This window comes from Nansenia antarctica (assembly GCF_963989245.1).
Source record: "Nansenia antarctica genome assembly, chromosome: 3".
Classification (NCBI taxonomy): domain Eukaryota; kingdom Metazoa; phylum Chordata; class Actinopteri; order Argentiniformes; family Microstomatidae; genus Nansenia; species Nansenia antarctica.
In genome coordinates, this window is record NC_137688.1 from 81,206,344 (window position 1) to 81,227,079 (window position 20,736).

The 20,736-nt window shown below is 49.1% G+C and overlaps 1 protein-coding gene across 1 annotated transcript in view; it reads right to left on the minus strand.

Annotated features, from left to right (window-relative positions):
• Window positions 1-2,785: 2,785 nt before the first annotated feature.
• Window positions 2,786-20,736, minus strand: part of zbtb10 (zinc finger and BTB domain containing 10) — a gene marked incomplete at both ends in the record, with an annotated part of 30,244 nt that continues 12,293 nt past the window's right edge. The window contains 5 exons of the mRNA XM_080527634.1: window positions 2,786-3,124; window positions 9,496-9,671; window positions 11,106-11,171; window positions 18,712-19,465; window positions 20,133-20,531. Of these exons, the coding sequence (XP_080383760.1) occupies window positions 2,786-3,124; window positions 9,496-9,671; window positions 11,106-11,171; window positions 18,712-19,465; window positions 20,133-20,531 (1,734 nt within the window). The remainder of the gene's footprint in view (window positions 3,125-9,495; window positions 9,672-11,105; window positions 11,172-18,711; window positions 19,466-20,132; window positions 20,532-20,736) is intronic.

A 20,736-nucleotide genomic window follows, 5' to 3' on the forward strand; every position in this document is an offset into this window, starting at 1 on the left:
TCAGTAGAGGGACGGTAGAAAACAACAGACACGGTTGGTTTGATGAACGAGCACACAAGTTAACGGAGAGTGTGTGTGTGTGTGGGTGGGTGTGTCTGTGTGGAAGGTTTAGAGAAGGAAACACAAAGCCACACCAAGCCGGACAAATCAGGTGAAACGTTCTCAACGTAGAAATAGAACATCCTAGAACGGAAATGTCTTACATGACAGACACTCCTAGCTATCTTACATGGCAGACACTCTTATCTATCTCCCAAAATCTTTGTGGCCCATAAGATCATCTTCAATCCACTGTAGACTATCGACGAAAGATGATCTTAGAGCTACGAGGGTTTCAGGAACGTCCTCCCTGTTCTAGAATCTGTTCTAGACTCTATATTTGGATCTGAAAAAACGTGGAACGTTGCATCCAACATACCAGGCCTGGCTAACTGTAGCTGTGTTCCATGGAGTAAATCAACTAGTTAAATAACATCTTCATATATATATAGATACATATATATCTATCCATATATATTCTTATATCTTCTCATATATATATATTTATATATAACCCGTCCCACAGTGATTTGAGGGTAAATAATAGGAACATGTTGAGGGTCTTCTATACGTCTTTTAAAATACATTTCCATTTCAGAGTAAAGGGAGGTCAAAGGTCTCTGTCTCATTAGCACATCTATATCCACTGCATACGAACAGAACAGCTGCTGTTCCAAGGTTTTAACCCGCAAACAATCCATGTTTCTTATAAAATATGTGCTTAATGAAATAAAAAAAAGAAAAGAAAACATCTTTATAAAGGACAAATAAAACAATATATGCATCTAGGGTAAAGTGAATGATTATTTTTTTTTTGGAGCATAAAAACATTTAAAATCTGACAATTACATACACAAGCAAGGATCTACACTATTATAGATACAGTTTCACCTGGCTTCTCTCATACATTATTTTCAACAATAATTATTAAACAACGATTTTGGTTGGACAAATAGAAATTAACAGTCTTGATTGCATTTTGGAGTCAATATAATATTAAATAACAAAAGAAACGTCTAGAAAAAAAAAAGTTACGCAATGGAAGAAAAAAAAAAAACACACACAATAGTTTTCATATAGTTCCATTCAGACCTGCTTTGGGGAAGCAAGAAAAACCATTAAAAACAAAGAAATGATTTTCATGAACGCAAAGTAGTAAGTGCATGTCTATGCGGAAAGCCATAGAACTTCACTTTATATCGAACAAAGTGTATTCCCACCTGGCAGACGAAACAAAAAGACTTCTTCTATCAAATTAAATAAAAATCTTGATTGTAAAAATTGTACGCGTCAACAATGGAGTTTCTCTTTCAGACTTCCTTAGACATCGCACCGTGACCCGTCTCATCTGCACTCCGACGCCTTCACAACCCAACGTTCAAGTGATTATAGTAGTATACTCAGTACCGAATACAAACAACGCATACAGGTATCTTTTTCTCTTCCTCTTTGCTTAGGTCCTTACATCATTTACAAGTACTGCCGGTAGTTCTACAAAATGGTAGAATGTGAGTGTGTTTTGTGCATTAAATAAAATAATAATAAAAAAACAAAACAATGGCAAAGCATACCTGATAGTCGCCGTAGCAGAACAGTGTACTATAATAGAGCTGATTAACATATAACTGAGTCAGTTGAAGCTTCGTATGATTATAAAACATCATATACAGCCGTAGGTCCAGTATTTCGCGACATTAAGCATTACAGCACCAAAACGTTTCCGTCATTTGGCAAAATTCAAGCTTTAAGTGAAAGGTCAAAATGCTTTATAAAGTGTTACCGTGGTGCTGTGATTCGTATAAAGCTAGCAATAACATTTCCCCTTATACTTTCGCTTTTTTACTTATTTATTTTTTTTATTCATTTTTTTCAGGATTTCTTTTCTTTCTCACTTCTAGATTTTATATTTATCTCTCTCTCTTTCTCTCAGCATTTTTCAGTAGTTAGTTGTTTCCTGCAAAATCTTGGTGTGCGTTCTGCTTGGCACAATAGCACAGCCCCACTTAACTTAATCATAAATATGGCTGTGATCGATTAGAGTCACAAAACAGATTTTTTGGTTCCAAGATTTGTACAGGGAGAAGAAAAGGAAATAAAATTATAATCATTATGTTTAGGGCTTCTAAACATATCCATCTACAGAGCAGTTAAAATCTTCTTGTCGGCAAATAACGCTCATTCTTTTACGCACTTCTTCTAAAAACACGCACCTAGCAATAATATACTTTCAGATTTGACAGAAAGCACAGCCATAACTGAAACTGAACTTCTGATAGCAGACACGAACAAAACAGCAAAAAAAAAATTAGATCATTTAATAAGACCGTAATAACTTTCTCTTCATAAATTAAATAATTAACATTTCTTTTAAGATGATTGGCCTATCGTAACTTAAAACGCTGTACACAACCCACCCCACGCCCCCCCCCCCCCCTAAAAACGAAATAAAAATACATAACCAAGAACCTGATTTCAATATTTAATCTTTCTCTCTTTCTCTCTATTAAGCTCTAGGCTCAGAGTCTGACACGTATATAATAGAATAATATCTGTACATCTTGGAGTCCCTCTCTACCAAAGCATCTCTCTTTGTAAAACACACATTGTGTAAACCGCGAGGTTTGATAGCACTTTGGAGATTTGTTGATTGTTTACCAGCTAGTTTTGTATATTTTTTTCTTTAAAATCGTTTTACAAATAACATATTTTTTTCGTTTCGTTTTTGTTGGTTGGTTCGTGGTCTGAGCTAGTCCTCGGCGGCCCCCGCCTCGCCCTCCCCGTTGGATTGGTCGTTGTCGTTAGGCTCCTCCCCTTCCTCCGCCAGGTCCTCGTCTCCCTCCCCCTCTCCGTCTCCCGCCTCCTCGTAGTCGTCATCGCGGGAAAACTCCAGGCCCTCCTCCAGGCCCTCCTCCAGCCCCTCCATGGCCTCCAGCCCCTCCAGGCCCTCCTGGGTGGCCTGGTGGGAGTCAGCACAGTCCACACACACGCCATAGCGCCGCGAGCCGTGCCTGATCCCCACGCTGGCAGCCAGCATGAAGATCTTCTTGCACACCATGCACTTGTACTTCTTATCCTTCTTATGCACCTGGAGGAGGAGAGAGAGAAAGGTTAAAACATGGGGGAGAGAGAGGGAGAGAGAGACAGAGAGAGAGAGACAGAGGGAGACAGAGAGACAGAGAGAGACGGAGAGAGACGGAGAGAGAGGGGGAGAGGGTGGTGTGTGGACTTAGACTGGAGAGAGGTGAGTTCACTGCTGAGTTTGTAAAGAGTATCTAGTTTAAGCTTGGGTTACTGATAGTGTGATAGCTGTCTTGTTTTTTTTAAAAGCTGTTAGCCTACTAAGTACTTCCTAGTGAAACCACTAGTTTCTGAGGCCTAAGTAGTAGTAGTTAGTTTGCAAGTGGGAGGAGACTTATCTCTACAGCTACTTAGTCGAGACCAGGGGGCACTTGGCTCATACATGTGACTAATGAGTACACCTGCCGGTAGTTTAGTGCTCGTTAGTGGGGAGGGGCTACAAGCCTGCTAGTCTTCAGCTATTACTGAACCTCCATTAATATGGTCAACAAGACAAGGGAGTCTATCTGTGGGAGTCAAGACTCCTGACAACAGGACAAGGGAGTCTATCTGTGGGAGTCCATCGAGGAAGGCCAGGGCACTAAGAATACTAAGTATCTTCTCTTCCATTTTGATTGTTCTCTTGTCATATTTGTCTACTTTGAGCACACTTAGCAATTCCAACTTCTGTTTGTCTATTAACCCTGTACCCCTCTACTGACTATCACAATGTGCTTTCTTCCTATTCCTGTTCTTCTGACACTCAGGAGGACACACGGACACTACATCCCCCCTTGCAACCCTTCCAATCTCATCTATCCACCTTCTTCAACTGACCATGATTTCATTGCCGTGGGAGATCTTTGGAAGTGCCAGTCAGTGGTCCGGAAAGCTGAGGCTATCTCAGCTTATGCTTCGTTCATGTCCCTCAACTTCGCTCTCACTGAGACCTGGATCTCACCTGAAAACACAGCTACACCAGCAGCCCTCTCTGATGCCTACTCCTTTTCTCATTCCCCTAGACCAGGGGTCGGCAACCTTAAATGTTGAAAGAGCCATATTGGAACAAAAAACAAAAAAACGAATCTGTCTGGAGCCACAAAAAATGTAAAGCCTTATATAAGCCTTATAATGAAGGCAACACATGCTGTAAGTGTCTATATAAGCTATATTAGCCTACTATGAAAATTACTAAGTAGGCTACAAATACATAAGCCTTAGCACATATGCATACAACCGAATGCAAACGTATTGGGCTTTACAAAAGTGAAACACTAGGATAGCGTAAAGGGGGTCTGGGGGGTTCCCCCCAAAAATGTTTTAACAGAGTAGATGCAATTTCGTGTATTCTGGTGCCTTTTAACAGGTGGGTTGATACTTTTATCTGGCTATATATGAGAAAAAATATGGATAAGTTTGTAATTTCATCCGGAGGAAGTGAGCAAACCAAGAGATCGTCAGCCAAAAAATAGACATATCTACAGACTGTGGACTACAGTACCAAATGAAAACTAGCCTCCCTCGTCCTCTTTTCACTATTTTAAGTTAAACCCTCTTAGACCCACAGGAACGCCGGCGCTCCCAAATATCATACCTTCTTTAGAAGTTCATAATTCGGAAACGGTTTGAGCTAAAGACAAGCCGCTTTTTGCATTTAAAAGTAGGCAAATAGCGCTCATCGGGAAGCTCCCGTTCATCGATGTGCGTCGCCGATGTCTGTATATAAATCTAGCCACAAAGTTGTAGACAATGTGGATAGTTTCTTGCTTTGCCTGCCGCAGTACTTCGGCAATCCCTGTGGATATAGGTCTACTCTTGAAGAAAACCTGTCACATCCAGTCTCATGTTGGGTCCAGTCAAAATGTATAATACTAGTCATGTGCCAACATATCCGAATCCTATTGGCCCTCGTACAACATTACAGCGTAAGCAGGGAGTTGTAGTTCAAGGAGAGAGACCGCGGCAACGTAAAAAATAAATAATCGTTGTTAATTTCCATTTGTGGTCAAAGCCACAGGGAGCCACTGAAGATGGGCAAAAGAGCCGCGGGTTGCCGACCCCTGCCCTAGACCCACTGGTCGAGGAGAAGGCACAGGACTCCTCATCTCGCCTAAGTGGTCACATACTGTCCTTCCCCTGTCACACCTGTCAATATCCTCCTTGGAATTCCATGCTGTCTCTGTCTCCTCCCCCGTCCTCTCCTCTTATCGATCGCCCTCCAGGTCAGCTCGGTCACTTCCTAGATGAGTTTGATGCCCTTCTCAGCTCCTTCCCTGATGATGGCACTCTGCTACTATCATTCCAAAATACATTCTTCTGCCTCTAATCCTAGAGAACTGTTCTCCACATTCTCCACACTCCTCAACCCACCTGCTCCCCCTCCTCTTTCCTCCCTGTCTGCCGATGACTTTGTCACCTACTTCGAAAAGAAGGTTGATGACATTAGCAGCACCTTTCCCGCTCCTCCTACCATCACTGCTAACACCCCTATCCAAACCTTCTGCTCTACTACCGGTCTCTGGCCTAACATCTTTTTTCCCCCTCTTCCCTGATGAGATTCTCACACTGATCACATCTAAGCAGGCAACCACCTGCCCTCTTGATCCCATCCCCTTCCCCAATCCATCTCCTCCGACATCCTTCTTTACCTTACCACCGTCCACCAACTCCTTATCCACAGGATCTGTCCCAGGTGCCTTCAAGATAGCCAGAACCAAGCCTCTCCTCAAGAAACCAACCCTTGACCCGTCCTCTGTCTAACTACAGACCTTCTTTTAGACCTTTTTTCCCTTCTCTCCTTCCCTTCCAAAACCCTTGAACGTGCTGCATCTAAACAACTCACTGAATATCTCCGGAAGATGGAACATCTGGACTCCCACCAATCGGGCTTCAAGGCTGGGTACTCCACTGAGACTGCGCTCCTTGCTGTCACGGAGGCCCTCCACCCTACTCAAGCTTCCTCCCTCTCCTCTGTTCTCATTCTGCTGGACCTGTCTGCTGCCTTCCACACAGTCAACCACCAGATCCTTCTCTCCATCCTCTCAGAACTGGGCATCTCTGGCACTGCACACTCCTGGTTTGCTTCCTACCTGGTGGATTGTTCCTACCAGGTGACTTGGAGAGAATCGTTGTCTTCTCCACGAACCCTCACCACTGGGGTACCCCAGGGCACTGTCCTAGGGCCCCTACTGTTCTCCCTCTATACCAAGTCTCTTGGCTCGGTAATCTCCTCACATGGGTTCTCCTACCACAGCTACGCAGATGACACTCAACTCTTCCTGTCCTTCCCCCCCTCTGACCTACATGTGGTAACACGTGTCTCTGCATGTCTCGCTGACATCTCTACATGGATGTCAGCCCACTGTCTCAAGCTCAACCGTAACAAGACTGAGCTACTCTTCATCTCTGGGAAAGCCTGACCTCTCCAAGACTTCTCCATCACAGTGGAGAACTCAACTGTAACCCCCTCCCAGACAGCAAAGAACCTTGGAGTGATCCTGGACAACCGCCTATCCTGTGCGGAGAACATCGCAGCGACAGCACACTCCTGCAGATTCTTCCTTTACAACATCAGAAGGCACGGTACGACAGTAACGCTTGTCCGGAGCAAGTAAAAAATGTGTCGGGTCAGATTCAAGACCCTGTTGCTTGCCTACCAGGCAGCAAAAGGGACAGCCCCTGCCTACCTGCAGGAAATGGTCACCCCCCAAACTTCAGCCCGTTCACTCCGCTCCTCCACCTCTGCTGGCCGACTGGTCCCACCACCTCTACGCCAACACGGCAGTCACGCTGCCCGGTCACGTCTCTTCACTACACTGGCCCCTGGTGGAATGAGCTGCCTACGGCTGTCAGAACTGCAGAGTCACTACCCATCTTCCACCGGAGACTGAAGACCTCCATCTCTTCAGGTTACACCTTAACTGCTCTTCCTGAGACATCTACTAACCCCCAGCACTGCGTCTCCTGAGACACCTGCTTTTCCCCTATACTGTGTCTCCTAAGACTTCTACTGCCCCCCTTGTACTGTTTCTCCAGTGTCTATAATTATTATTATAAAACATTTTCTTCTATCACGACGACTGCCAATGGCCCCTGGCCTGAGCTAGATTACTCTTCCTGCTACAACTGGTGAATTGATTATTCACTTGCTTAGTCAAATGTATCGATTGTAAGTCGCTTTGCAATAAGGCGTCTGCTAAATGGCAAAAATGTAAATGTGTGGGAGGGAGAGGGTGGTGTGTGGGAGGGTGGTGTGTGTGGGAGGGTGGTGTGTTGACAGGGTGGTGTGTGGGAGGGTGGTGTGTGTGGGAGGGTGGTGTGTGTGGGAGGGTGGTGTGTGTGGGAGGGTGGTGTGTGTGAGAGGGTGGTGTGTGTGAGAGGGTGGTGTGTGTGGGAGGGTGGTGTGTGTGAGAGGGTGGTGTGTGTGAGAGGGTGGTGTGTGAGAGGGGCTGGCGGGCGTGGGTGTGAAGGTTAACAGAGAGAATGTTCTAGAAGGAAACTCCGCTACTCCTAAAGTAAGCCACTCTGGATACATTTCGATACAAAGTGCTTTTGAGTTTGTAAACAGCGCTGTCCGCTGTCTACCAGAGCGGCCCGCTGGTGTTGTAGCGAGCGGCTACAGAGACCAGACCGCGCTGACCGGACCGCGCTGTGTGAACGGTCCTGGACCGCGGCCATCCTTCCTGTCTGTACCCCCCCCCCACACACACACACACACACACACCCCCCCCCCAACCGAAGCTCCCTCTCTACCAAAGGGTCTCTCTTTGGAAAACACACATGGACGACAGCATTTTGGAGATTGTTTACCGGCTAGTTTTGGATTTTAATAAAAATCATTTACAAATGATCATTTACAAATGAAATATATAAAAAGAATTAGATATTATTATTAAAAAATACATCTTCATTCGTTTACATCTGAGCTAGTTCCCTGGCTAGGACCCTCCCCCTCCCTCCCTCCCCCTTTCTCCCCCCACCCCCTCCCTTCCACATGTATCACTTGATTTGATCATTTCATTATTGGTCCATTTATTTAGTACGTCTCAATGGTATGTGGTGTGGTATGGTATGTACAGCATGACAATAATAAGAATAAGAATAATCAGATATAATATATATAATTAATATTATATTAATAGTTGGTGATGTAAAATTATGAAGCGGAAGCCTTGGCCTGGACCCAGGTGAGGGTGGTGGGGGAGGTAGGGGAGGGGAGGGCGGTGGAATGTTAAGGGAGATGGTAGAACATTCCAGGGCGTGGGGAGACAGTGTAGCAGCTCCTCTAGGGTGTAATAGGAGGAGTCTGGGTGGTGTAATAGGAGGAGTCTGGGTGGTGTAATAGGAGGTGTCTGGGTGGTGTAATAGGAGGAGTCTGGGTGGTGTAATAGGAGAGTCTGGGTGGTGTAATAGGAGGAGAGTCTGGGTGGTGTAATAGGAGGAGTCTGGGTGGTGTAATAGGAGGTGTCTGGGTGGTGTAATAGGAGAGTCTGGGTGATGTAATAGGAGGTGTCTGGGTGGTGTAATAGGAGGAGTCTGGGTGGTGTAATAGGAGGAGAGTCTGGGTGGTGTAATAGGAGGTGTCTGGGTGGTGTAATAGGAGGAGTCTGGGTGATGTAATAGGAGGAGTCTGGGTGGTGTAATAGGAGGTGTCTGGGTGGTGTAATAGGAGGAGTCTGGGTGATGTAATAGGAGAGTCTGGGTGGTGTAATAGGAGGTGTCTGGGTGATGTAATAGGAGGTGTCTGGGTGGTGTAATAGGAGGAGTCTGGGTGGTGTAATAGGAGGAGTCTGGGTGGTGTAATAGGAGGTGTCTGGGTGGTGTAATAGGAGGAGTCTGGGTGATGTAATAGGAGAGTCTGGGTGGTGTAATAGGAGGTGTCTGGGTGATGTAATAGGAGGTGTCTGGGTGGTGTAATAGGAGGAGAGTCTGGGTGGTGTAATAGGAGGTGTCTGGGTGGTGTAATAGGAGGTGTCTGGGTGGTGTAATAGGTGGTGTAATAGGTGGTGTAATAGGAGGAGTCTGGGTGGTGTAATAGGAGGAGACCCTGGGGGAGATGGAGGCTGTCTCTCATTATGGATCCTCTGTTGACTGCCTGCTCTATGGTAAAGGCTGCTTTGGCATGAGTGTGTGTGAGTGTGTGTTAGTGTAAGTGTGAGTGGGGTTCAGGAATGTCTCTCTCACCAGGGGAATCTCTTGATGTGGTAAAGAGGGTTTGGGGTGGGGTGGGTGTGTGTGTGTGTGTGTGTGTGTGTGCGCGCGCGGGGGGGGGGGGGTTCAGGACTGCCTCTCTCTATCAGGGAGCGTCTCTTGATAAAAAGGTGTTTAGGGAAAGGTGCGTGCGTGCGTGCATGCGTGTGTGAGTGTGCGTGCGTGCGTGGTTCCGGGCGCGCCTCTCACCAGGGAATGTCTCTTGACGTGCTCGCGGCGGGTGAACAGCTTGCCGCAGATGTCGCAGCTGAAGGAGCGCACCCCGGAGTGGATGATCAGGTGCCGCTTCAGCGTGCGGCGGTGCTTGGCGATGTAGTTACAGTGGGGACACTTGAGCTTGTTCAGGGCCACGTCAGAGCTCTCACCTGGAGGGGAGGGGGGGGAGAGAGAGAGGGAGGGAGAGAGAGTCAGAGAGAAGGAGAGGTGAAGAGGAGAAAACAAGACAGAGAGATCAGGGGAGGTGGGAGGATAGATATGAGAGGTGGAGAGAGAAAAAGACGAGAGAGGAGAAAGCAAGAGGAAAGAAATAGAGAGAGAGAGAGAGAGAGAGAGAGAGAGAGAGAGAGAGAGAGAGAGAAACAGAAAGGACGTTAGTTCGAACCCTCGAAACAGATTTAAGAGGTTGCTTTCCCATTAGTTCCGACTGAGTCGACCCCCCCAAACCCCCTCCCCCCAGGGAAAGGGGAGGGAAGGGGAGGGCCGTGCTACTGACTAGTACCAGCACACTGACTTGGCACGGGTTCTAGACCTCTGCTTGGCTCTAGTCTAACAGGAGGACAGGGCCCAGCCTTTGTTTGAGCTGCAGCCTCCCACAACACAGGAAGGTTGTCAAGCAGGTTGACAAGGCTGGGGGGGGGGGCGGGGGCAGGGGGCGGGGGTGTTGAGGAGAAACAGGTGACTAGTACACATTTGAGAGGAGGCCCCGGTGGAGGAGACAGCAGCGCCATCTGGTGGAGGGGATTCTAACCGCCCGCTCAGGGGCGCTGGGACTCCATTTTGGGGGCCGCTGAAAAAACGTGACGACTACAAAAGCCTGGGTGGGGAACACAGACCACCCGTGTGTATATATACCAGAGGCATTTTATACATGACACTTTGTCTTTTCACAGGGTATATACAGGAATCTTGAGGTTAATTTCAATACCTTTCTAAGACTGTGTCGATATTTTTCTAGTCCTCACCACCTCTTGGAGCTGTAACCGTTTACATCAGTGACACCTTTAACTTAACAGTTTTAGTTTGCAATAGACTAAGACCTCTATCATAAAACAGAATGTTCCGATTCATCTTAGTTTTTTTTTATAAAACTAATACATTCACAAACTTTTACTAAACGTTTTTAGGACTCAAACTCGTTGGACAGTCTAATTCAGAAAAAATACCTCCAAAATTCAAGACCTCATGATAAGACATTTTAATACTTATTAAGGGTCTCGATTTTCCCCAAATTGATTGATCAACTTTTAATACTTTTCGAGACACCGCGGATACCCTGATTCAACATAGTGAAACTCCCAGAGCTCATCCCTGATCACACTGAGGGGCTGCAGCTGGAGGGTGTCAGATGGGAGTGCAAAAAAAGCAGCATTCTCACACTCAAATCTGCCAATTTGAAGGGTGTCAAGCTGACGGGTGTCAAGAGTGCAAAAAAGCAGCAGCGTCCGCACACTCAAATCTGGGCCAAAACAATGTTGTTTATTGTGAGCTTTTGGGTCGTGGACTTCTCTCCAGGCGTGTGTATATTTCATTTTTCATATTGACAGATAAATAGTTCATGCTCAACAACAAGGGTTGCTTACCATTTTCCCAAGACTCCCCTTGCTGGGAGTCTTGTAGGAGACTGTACTGGATCTGGTTGGCCAGCTCTGGGAGTGGTGGGGGGGGAGGGGGGCGGGGGACACACACAAAGACATGATAAGAAAGAGGTAAGGGTTGTAGGAGAGAGGGGGGAGGGGCACACCCTTATGTACACAAAGACAAGCCCCTCCCCCCCACCCGCCCCCCCCTCAGTCCCCGCTAACAAGACACTCCCTGTGAAAAACACACACACACACACACACACCTGGTGTTGACGGAGTCCCTAGCTACTGTATGGAGAGCGCGTCACCCGACCAGACCACTGTATTCACACCCTCTATCTAACCCTGCTGGGCTGACACACACACACACACACACACACACACACACACACACACACACCTACAGAGACACACACACACACCCCCCTACAGACACACACACACACCTACCTACAGACACACACACACATCTACAGAGACACACACACACACACACCTACAGAGACACACACACACACATACACACACCTACAGACACACACCTACAGACACACACACACACACACACATCTACCGAGACACACACACGCACACACACACACATCTACCGAGACACACACACACACACCTACAGAGACACACGCACACACCTACAGAGACACACGCACACACATCTACCGAGACACACACATACAGAGAGACACACACACACTTTTCCATTGACTGGCACGGCTCGCCTCGGCACGCATTTGAAAAGTTCCATATATGCCGCTTTTCCATTGACCGGCTCGGCTCGGCTCGCATTTGAACAGTTCCGGGTACGAGACGTTTTCCAATATACAGGAACGACCCGGGACTGTAGGAGGAGTTACGTGGCATAAAATTCCCCCCGCTATACAGATCAGCGGGGGGAAATGCGTTAAGAATTGTGTCAAAATGCAGCACTATCGTGCACAGATCAGCCTTACAACATGTAACGTTAAGTGCCTGTTACTTGCCGCTTTCAGTTCTAGTAGACTAGTAAGTTTAGATCTCGCAACCAGGAAAATGCCGACATGTGTTAAAGCCCCGATTCTATTTTTATTTCTCCTGACACGTTGAGCACTGTGCTTTTTTTTGTTGGTGAACTACCGTAATAAGCCTAACAAAGTTCAACTGTTCAAAAAGTGCAACTTCTCTGCTTTCAGAAACTGTTTGTAGATTGGGCATATAGTTCATGAATTACGATAGTTTGAAGGAACGCTGTAAAATCCTGTCAGCGCCGACAGCTCCGGTTTCGGAGCAAGACGCGAATCTATCGGCATTAGTCAAATACATGCTCACATCCAGGCATCCGCTCACTGCTCTCCATCAAAAATGGCACATCCATCAATAATATTACATAATAACAACTGCTCTGATTAGATTGCTTAGATTGTTTAATACATCAACGGGGGGAAAAGCGAGATGAACTCGCGAGTATCATGCTTCCTCCATTGAACGGAAAGTCCTATCTATTCCATTCAAAGTGTTTTAGCCTTCCCCCTTTCCACTGGTAATAAGGAATTGGCAAGAATAGATCGATATAAATAGATCAACATAATGCAGCACTATCATGCACAGATCAACCTTAAAACATGTAACGTTAGATATATAATGGAGCGATGTATTTCTACGGAAAGGCTGACTGACGCGGGGCTCATACAATCTCCTCGTTTGTTATAGATACGAGTGCTCCGGTGTCTTGCTGGTAGTCAAATATATTAATTTATATATACAGCATATGGATGTTACGTGCCTGTTACCTGCCGCTTTCAGTTCTAGTAGTTTAGATCTCGCAACCAGGGAAACGCCGACATGTGTTAAAGAGAGCAAGACGCGAATCTACCGGCATTTGAGTCATGAGTGAACGGCGAAAATGGCTGGACGGCACAGCTTGGGATTCCATTGAAGTTACAGGGAACTATAAGTGTGAAAGAGGCTTAAATGTTGAAATAACAGTAATACAATGTTCATTGATAAAATGACATAAGGGATGGAAAGGGGTTTTAGAAGGGAGATGATGAAGCGCGCTGGACTGAGGAACAGCATAGGCACAGCACATCGCCATAATAGCGATTTTTTTGTTATGCTTGTTGTAAATAAAAATTCTATGATGCATTGAAATCACATTAAACTAAGATAATACGATGGTTATCACAAAGTACCATTGGTACCTTTCGCTACCCATTCCGAACAAGAACTAAAACCGGCACGGGTACCAGAAATGGCACGGGTACTTTTGGCAGTGGAGAAAGGCTAAAGACCAGGGCCGACCGGGTCGGCCCTGTAGTGGAAAAGCGCCAATACACACCTACAGAGACACCCCCCCCCCCTCAGCCTGTAGCCCCCCCCCCCCCTCAGCCTGTAGCCCCCCCCCCCCCTCAGCCTGTAGCCCCCCCCCCCCCCCCCCCCAGTGTGAGTCCTAATGTAGTCCCCCCCCCCCACTACCTGCTCTGCTGCTCCTACGGCCAGGCTGGCTGGGTCAATATTTGGAATGGTGTGGACAGCCCCAGTGCATTAGGGGGGATTAGGAAGGGAGCAGAGAGAGAAGGGCGGGGGTGGGGGGGGCTTTGCCTTATGTGTGTGTGTGTGTGTGTGTGTGTGTCTAGAGGCGACGGGGCCAGGCCGCCCTTTCAAACAATCCAACCGTCTTGTTTGGATAAGAACCAAGAATTTATAGCTGTGAATGTCGCTCTGCGCTGCTAGATAAAGGCAGGGAGGGAAAGCCCCCCTCCGGCCCCACTAACCCCCCCATACTACTGCTCCTTACACACACCGACTCAGGGGGGGTTAGCAGGCGCTCCTGTGGCACCCAGGGGGAGATGGGAGTGCAGCCACTACGAGATGTATGTCAGGAGGAGAGGAAGGGGGGGACGACGACGACGATGAGTCAGGTTGTATTAAGGATAGAACGCACGCGCACTCACGCAGACACACACAAACACCCTCTTCCACTTCCTCTCCCTCACTCTCTCCCCTCTCCCTCCCTCTCTCCTTCCCCACCCTCCCTCCCTCCCTCCTTCCCTCCCCACCCTCCCTCCTTCCCCACCCTCCCTCCTTCCCCTCCTTCCCCTCCTTCCCCACCCTTCCTCCCTCCCTCCTTCACCAACCTCCCTCCCTTCTTCCCCACCCTCCCTCCCTCCCTCTCTCCAGGCGGTTGCAGCAGCCAGCTCCCCAGCGACCAGGAGAGCTCAGCGCATTTAGGGAGCCTGAGGGAAGAATGTGCTGCTGTTACTTTCATTCATTATCCTGCATTAGGAGCCTGGGCCTGGCTGCCGTGGTAACCCCCTCCCCAACACCCCCCCCCACGCCCCTCCACACACACACACCACTTAATACATGATATGATTTCATACTGAACCAGGCTTAATGGGGCCACGGAGCACCCAGAGCTGCCTGACAGGCTGACTGGAGATGGAGAATACCCAGAATACCCAGGGCTCCTGTGGTGTGGGGCTGGGCGGGTTTGGACAGAGATACACGCACACACACACACACACACACACACACACACACACCACACACACACACACACACGCACACACGTGTACACACACACACACACACATATGCACACACGTACACACATACAAGCGTGCACACTTGAGAAAGACACAGAGAGAAGGACGCGCGTGCGTGCGTGCGCGCGCACGCACGCACACACACACACACACACACACACACACACACACACACACACACACACTTTGCAGGGTTTCAGTAGTTTGGGCTGGCTGGTGAGTGGGTTGTCTTCATGTCATAAGGACTGAGGCCAAGATACTTAGTGTGTGTTGTGGGCGAGTTAAAAATGATGGATGTCCCACCATGGAAGGAGAGATCGAGAGACAGATGGACAGATGGATAAAGATAGATAGACAGATGGATGGATATATGGAGAGAGAGAGATAAAGAGTCAGGGCAGTCGATCGATAGAGCGACTATGGCTATAACTGTAGATCCTGTAGCTCCAGGCCTGACTCCCTCAGGCACAGCCACATGTCTCTTCCCTGGAGGCTGCCCTGCCCTGCCCTGCCCTGCCCTGTCCTGTCCTGTCCTCTCCTGTCTCTCCTCTCCTCTCCTGTCCTCTCCTCTCCTCTCCTGTCCCCTCCTCTCCTGTCCCCTCCTCTCCTCTCCTGTCCTGTCCTCTTCTCTCCTGTCCTCTCATGTCCTCTCATGTCCTCTCATGTCCTCTCCTCTCCTCTCCTCTCCTGTCCTCTCCTCTCCTCTCCTGTTCCCTCCTCTCCTCTCCTGTCCTCTTCTCTCCTGTCCTCTCATGTCCTCTCATGTCCTCTCATGTCCTCTCCTCTCCTCTCCTGTCCTCTCCTCTCCTCTCCTCTCCTGTCCTCTCCTGTCCCCTCCTCTCCTCTCCTGTCCTGTCCTCTTCTCTCCTGTCCTCTCATGTCCTCTCATGTCCTCTCCTCTCCTGTCCTGTCCTCTCCTCTCCTCTCCTCTCCTCTGCTGTCCTGTCCTGTCCCCTCCTCTCCTCTCCTGTCCTGTCCTCTTCTCTCCTCTCATGTCCTCTCATGTCCTCTCCTCTCCTGTCCTCTCCTCTCCTCTGCTGTCCTGTCCTGTCCTGTCCTGTCCTGCCCCGTCCTGTGTGTGAGGAGTCATAGAGAGGGTTGGTCCTCTGGTATGATGGTCGGCCCGAGCCTGAACTCTTGAGACATCGTCCTCCGCGTCACCCCAGGGTCAACTGTGACCAAAGACTGTTTAGAATGTACAAGACGGATGACCGGCTCCCAAACCCCCAATGGGAGCCGTTGTCCCGCCGGCCCCCGGGGGGAACACTAGGAATGCGGCCGCACTGAGAGTGTTTTTTTGTCAGCGGTCAGTTTCGTGAATGACGTGATATCAATTTGTGAGAGTTCGCCCCGGACAACAAAAGTGCAAATTAAGTGGGGAGATATTTTAAATTGTCTCACGAGTGGTATTTTTTTTTTCTTCATCTGCGATTGTTCACGAGGCAGACCGTGCCTGTGCGTAGCGGTAAACTCTGTCCGTTTTTTTTTGCAGACTGACGGGCTGACATGCTCCGGTCTGCACAGAGAAACTGTCGTAAGACCCTGGACGCTAAACACAAAAAAATTAACAATAAAAACAGCCCTCCGATAATTTTTGGGGATTTAGCGCCCCGCTGGTGGAACGAGCTTCCTACTGCTGTCAGGACTGCAGAGTCCCTACCTATCTGCTGTCAGGACTGCAGAGTCACTACCTATCTGCTGTCAGCACTGCAGAGTCACTACCTGTCTGCTGTCAGGACTGCAGAGTCTCTACCTATCTGCTGTCAGGACTGCAGAGTCTCTACCTATCTGCTGTCAGGACTGCAGAGTCTCTACCTATCTGCTGTCAGGACTGCAGAGTCTCTACCTATCAGCTGTCAGGACTGCAGAGTCACTACCTATCTGCTGTCAGGACTGCAGAGTCACTACCTATCTGCTGTCAGGACTGCAGAGTCTCTACCTATCTGCTGTCAGGACTGCAGAGTCACTACCTATCTGCTGTCAGGACTGCAGAGTCTCTACCTATCTGCTGTCAGGACTGCAGGGTCACTACCTATCTGCTGTCAGGACTGCAGAGTCTCTACCTATCTGCTGTCAGGACTGCAGAGTCTCTACCTATCTGCTGTCAGGACTGCAGAGTCTCTACCTATCTGCTGTCAGGACTGCAGAGTCTCTACCTATCTGCTGTCAGGACTGCAGAGTCTCTACCTATCTGCTGTCAGGACTGCAGAGTCTCTACCTATCTGCTGTCAGGACTGCAGAGTCTCTACCTATCTGCTGTCAGGACTGCAGAGTCTCTACCCATCTTCTGCTGTAGACTGAAGACCCATCTCTTCAGGCTACACCTCAACTGTCCCTCCTAAATTATTTTTAAAAAGTAACTTCCTTCTTCTAGCATTGTGACTGCCAATGGCCCCTGGTTTTGGCAGAGATTATTTTTTTCTTATGACGACTGATAGACAGATGATTCACTTACTTACACAAATGTACTTGTTGCAAGTCGCTTTGGATAAAGGCGTCTGCTAAATGCCCAAAAATGTAAATCTAAATGTCAACCTGTCCCGGTCCTTTCTTTCCCACCGCCTGCGGACACAAATGGATGCTCCTCTTATCTCTGTGGAGTGACGCAGGAAGACCGTGAACTCTGAACATGACTGGAGGCTTGTGTAGGCTGCACCTTGCTGTCTGTCTAAGGACTACATTACCCTGCAGCTACCCTCCGTGACTGTGACAGTCTAAGAACTACACTACCCTGCAGCTACCCTCTATGACTGTGACAGTCTAAGAACTACATTACCCTGCAGCTACCCTCTATGACTGTGACAGTCTAAGAACTACATTACCCTGCAGCTACCCTCCGTGACTGTGACAGTCTAAGAACTACATTACCCTGCAGCTACCCTCCGTGACTGTGACAGTCTAAGAACTACATTACCCTGCAGCTACCCTCTATGACTGTGACAGTCTAAGAACTACATTACCCTGCAGCTACCCTCTATGACTGTGACAGTCTAAGAACTACATTACCCTGCAGCTACCCTCCGTGACTGTGACAGTCTAAGAACTACATTACCCTGCAGCTACCCTCTATGACTGTGACAGTCTAAGAACTACATTACCCAGCAGCTACCCTCTATGACTGTGACAGTCTAAGAACTACACTACCCAGCAGCTACCCTCTATGACTGTGACAGTCTAAGAACTACACTACCCTGCAGCTACCCTCTATGACTGTGACAGTCTAAGAACTACATTACCCTGCAGCTACCCTCTATGACTGTGACAGTCTAAGAACTACATTACCCTGCAGCTACCCTCTATGACTGTGACAGTCTAAGAACTACATTACCCTGCAGCTACCCTCTATGACTGTGACAGTCTAAGAACTACACTACCCTGCAGCCACCCTCTGTGACTGTGACAGTCTAAGAACTACATTACCCAGCAGCTACCCTCTGTGACTGTGACAGTCTAAGAACTACACTACCCTGCAGCCACCCTCCGTGACTGTGCTACGTGGTGAACTCTGCCCTGAGGTCTGAGGTGTAAAGAGCCGTAATCAGCCGCGGTATGGTGGCGTCGGGGAGGTTAAGGAGACAGGAGGAGGGATGATGTCAACCCTCTCACCTCGTGGGTATCTTTACGACGGGCGACCGTCACGTGACTCCAGTAAACGCCGGGCCCTGCTAGCACGCTATTATTACACAACCGCCGCCACCGTCTCGTCTTTCAACTCCAGGAAGTCAAACGTTTTGAGAGAATCTTCCGTGGCGCTCCGGTCCATGTCTGAGAGGGCTGGGTACTGACAGCGTACGGTTTCACAACAGGAACTGTCTTCTCATTGGTTCCATCCTTGTTTGCATTGTAAACAGGTTCTTGTTATTTTTTTTGCATTTTGCGTAGGGGACCACAAATGTGTGTGTGAGAGGCAGGTGAGAGACACCAGATGTGTGTGTGTGAGAGGCAGGTGAGAGACACCAGATGTGTGTGTGTGTGTGAGAGGCAGGTGAGAGACACCAGATGTGTGTGTGTGTGTGTGTGTGTGTGTGTGTGTGTGTGTGAGAGAGACGGGGGGGCGTACGTACCTGCGTTCTCGGAGAGGAAGGAGAAGTCGTCGCGGGGGTAGGAGGCGGAGGGCTGGAGGAACATGCCCTCGTCGAACCCTTCCTCTGGCTCCGGGGGGATGTTGTAGACGAACCGCCGGGTGATCTGCTTTTTCCGCCTCCCGCTCCCGGGCTCCGAGCGGCCCGCCTCCCTCTTGACGCCCGTCACGGCCGCGGCCACGCCCCCCCCTCCTCCTCCCCCTCCCCCTCCCCCTCCCACCACGCCTCCTCCGCCGGCCGCCGTCCCGGGCGCTGGCTCGTTCCAGACGAACACCGGCCCGGGCCCCCCCCTCGATGACGCCGCCACCGCCCCCGCCGCCGTTCCACCGCCCTCGTTCTCTGCCGACTCGGACGAGTTCTCGCAGCCCCAGCCGGATCCGGAGCTGCCCAGAGCGCAGCCCTCGCCCACCGCCGACACCTCCACGTCGTTGGGCTCTTCCTTCACCCCGCCGGACCCCGCCCCCCCGTCCTCCTTCCCGCCCTGAACGCAGCTGGCCTTGATGGACAGCTTGGACAGGATGCTGGTGGCCCAGAAGTTGCTGGGTTTGCGGTCGGACCGGCCGGCGCCGGAGGAGCGTCGGCGTCCCTCCTTGGCCACCGTGCGGCGCTGGTTGTAGTCCACCACCACCGAGTCGGGCGCTTCCTGCTTGATGCTGATGTTGAGGGCGTCCTTGATGAAGGCCCGGCAGGACTGGACCACCTCCGTCATCTGCAGGTAGCTGGCCACCGACATCACCTGACGACACACCACCAACCACAACAACCCCGTCACCATGGGAACCGCCAACCACAACAACCCGTCACCATGGAAACCGCCAACCACAACAACACGTCACCGTGGATACCAGCACCAAAACAACCCCACGGAAAACACAGAAAATAATACAGTATGTAAAAACATATATGTGAAAATATACACCGAAAATATATTCATATCATATTTATATTTAACATATCATATTCATATAATATATCATTTTATTCACCCAGATTGTGGAATGCACTGCCAGTTTACATTAGGGATGCAACCTCAGCACATATGTTCAAGTCAAGACTAAAAACCCATCTTTTTAATATTGCCTTTAAATGACTAAATAATTAAATAATGATTATATAATGATTAAAGCACTTTGAGCTGCAACGTTTGCAGGAAAAGCGCTATACATTATTATTAATAATATTATTATTATATAGCTAGTATGTCAAAATATAAAAATGGTATGTTGTAGTAGGCCTTATGTATGTTTTGGGGTGTTTTGGGGTTATGTGATTGTGGTTGTTTGTTGATGTATTGTTACGTCGGTGGCCAAAAAAAATGCCCGCAAAAGGAGGACGAACACGAATATGAATAAAAAAAGTCTAAAAAAAGTCCCAGAAAAAAAAAACAGGGAACGTTTGCCTACCTCGATGGCGTTCTGGCTGGTCAGGTGCAGGTTGCCCGAGTACAGGAAGTCCAGGATCACGCTGAAGCCCTGCACCGCCGCCACGTCCAGGTGGGTCATGGTGACCGTGGTGGTCTCCCTCTCCCCGCCGGACCCCCTCTGCCCCCCACCGCAGCGCTCCTCGCTCCTGGTCAGGCAGTACAGGGTCTTGAAGTAGCGGCTGCCCGCCACCAGGATGTTCTTGTGCGCCCGGAAGGACTGGCCGCCCACCACCACGTTCACGTCACACAGGATGCCGCTCTGCCGCTGCTTGTTGAGTTCCTGCAGCAGCTGGTAGCAGTAGGAGCTCTCGTTGGGCTTGCTGCCCCCGGGGTGGTACTCCTCCTCTGGCTCCTCCTGCACCTCCGGACGCTCCGGCTCCTGGTGGGGGGGACGGGGACGCGCACACACACAGGTTGGTGAACAGCGAACAGACAATACACACACGGTAGCGGTATGTCAACACACACACACACACACACACACACACACACACCCAGGAGAGGGGGGGGGGGGTTCGTGAAACAGACAATACACACATTAAACGGTATGTCAATGTCAACACACACACACACACACACATACA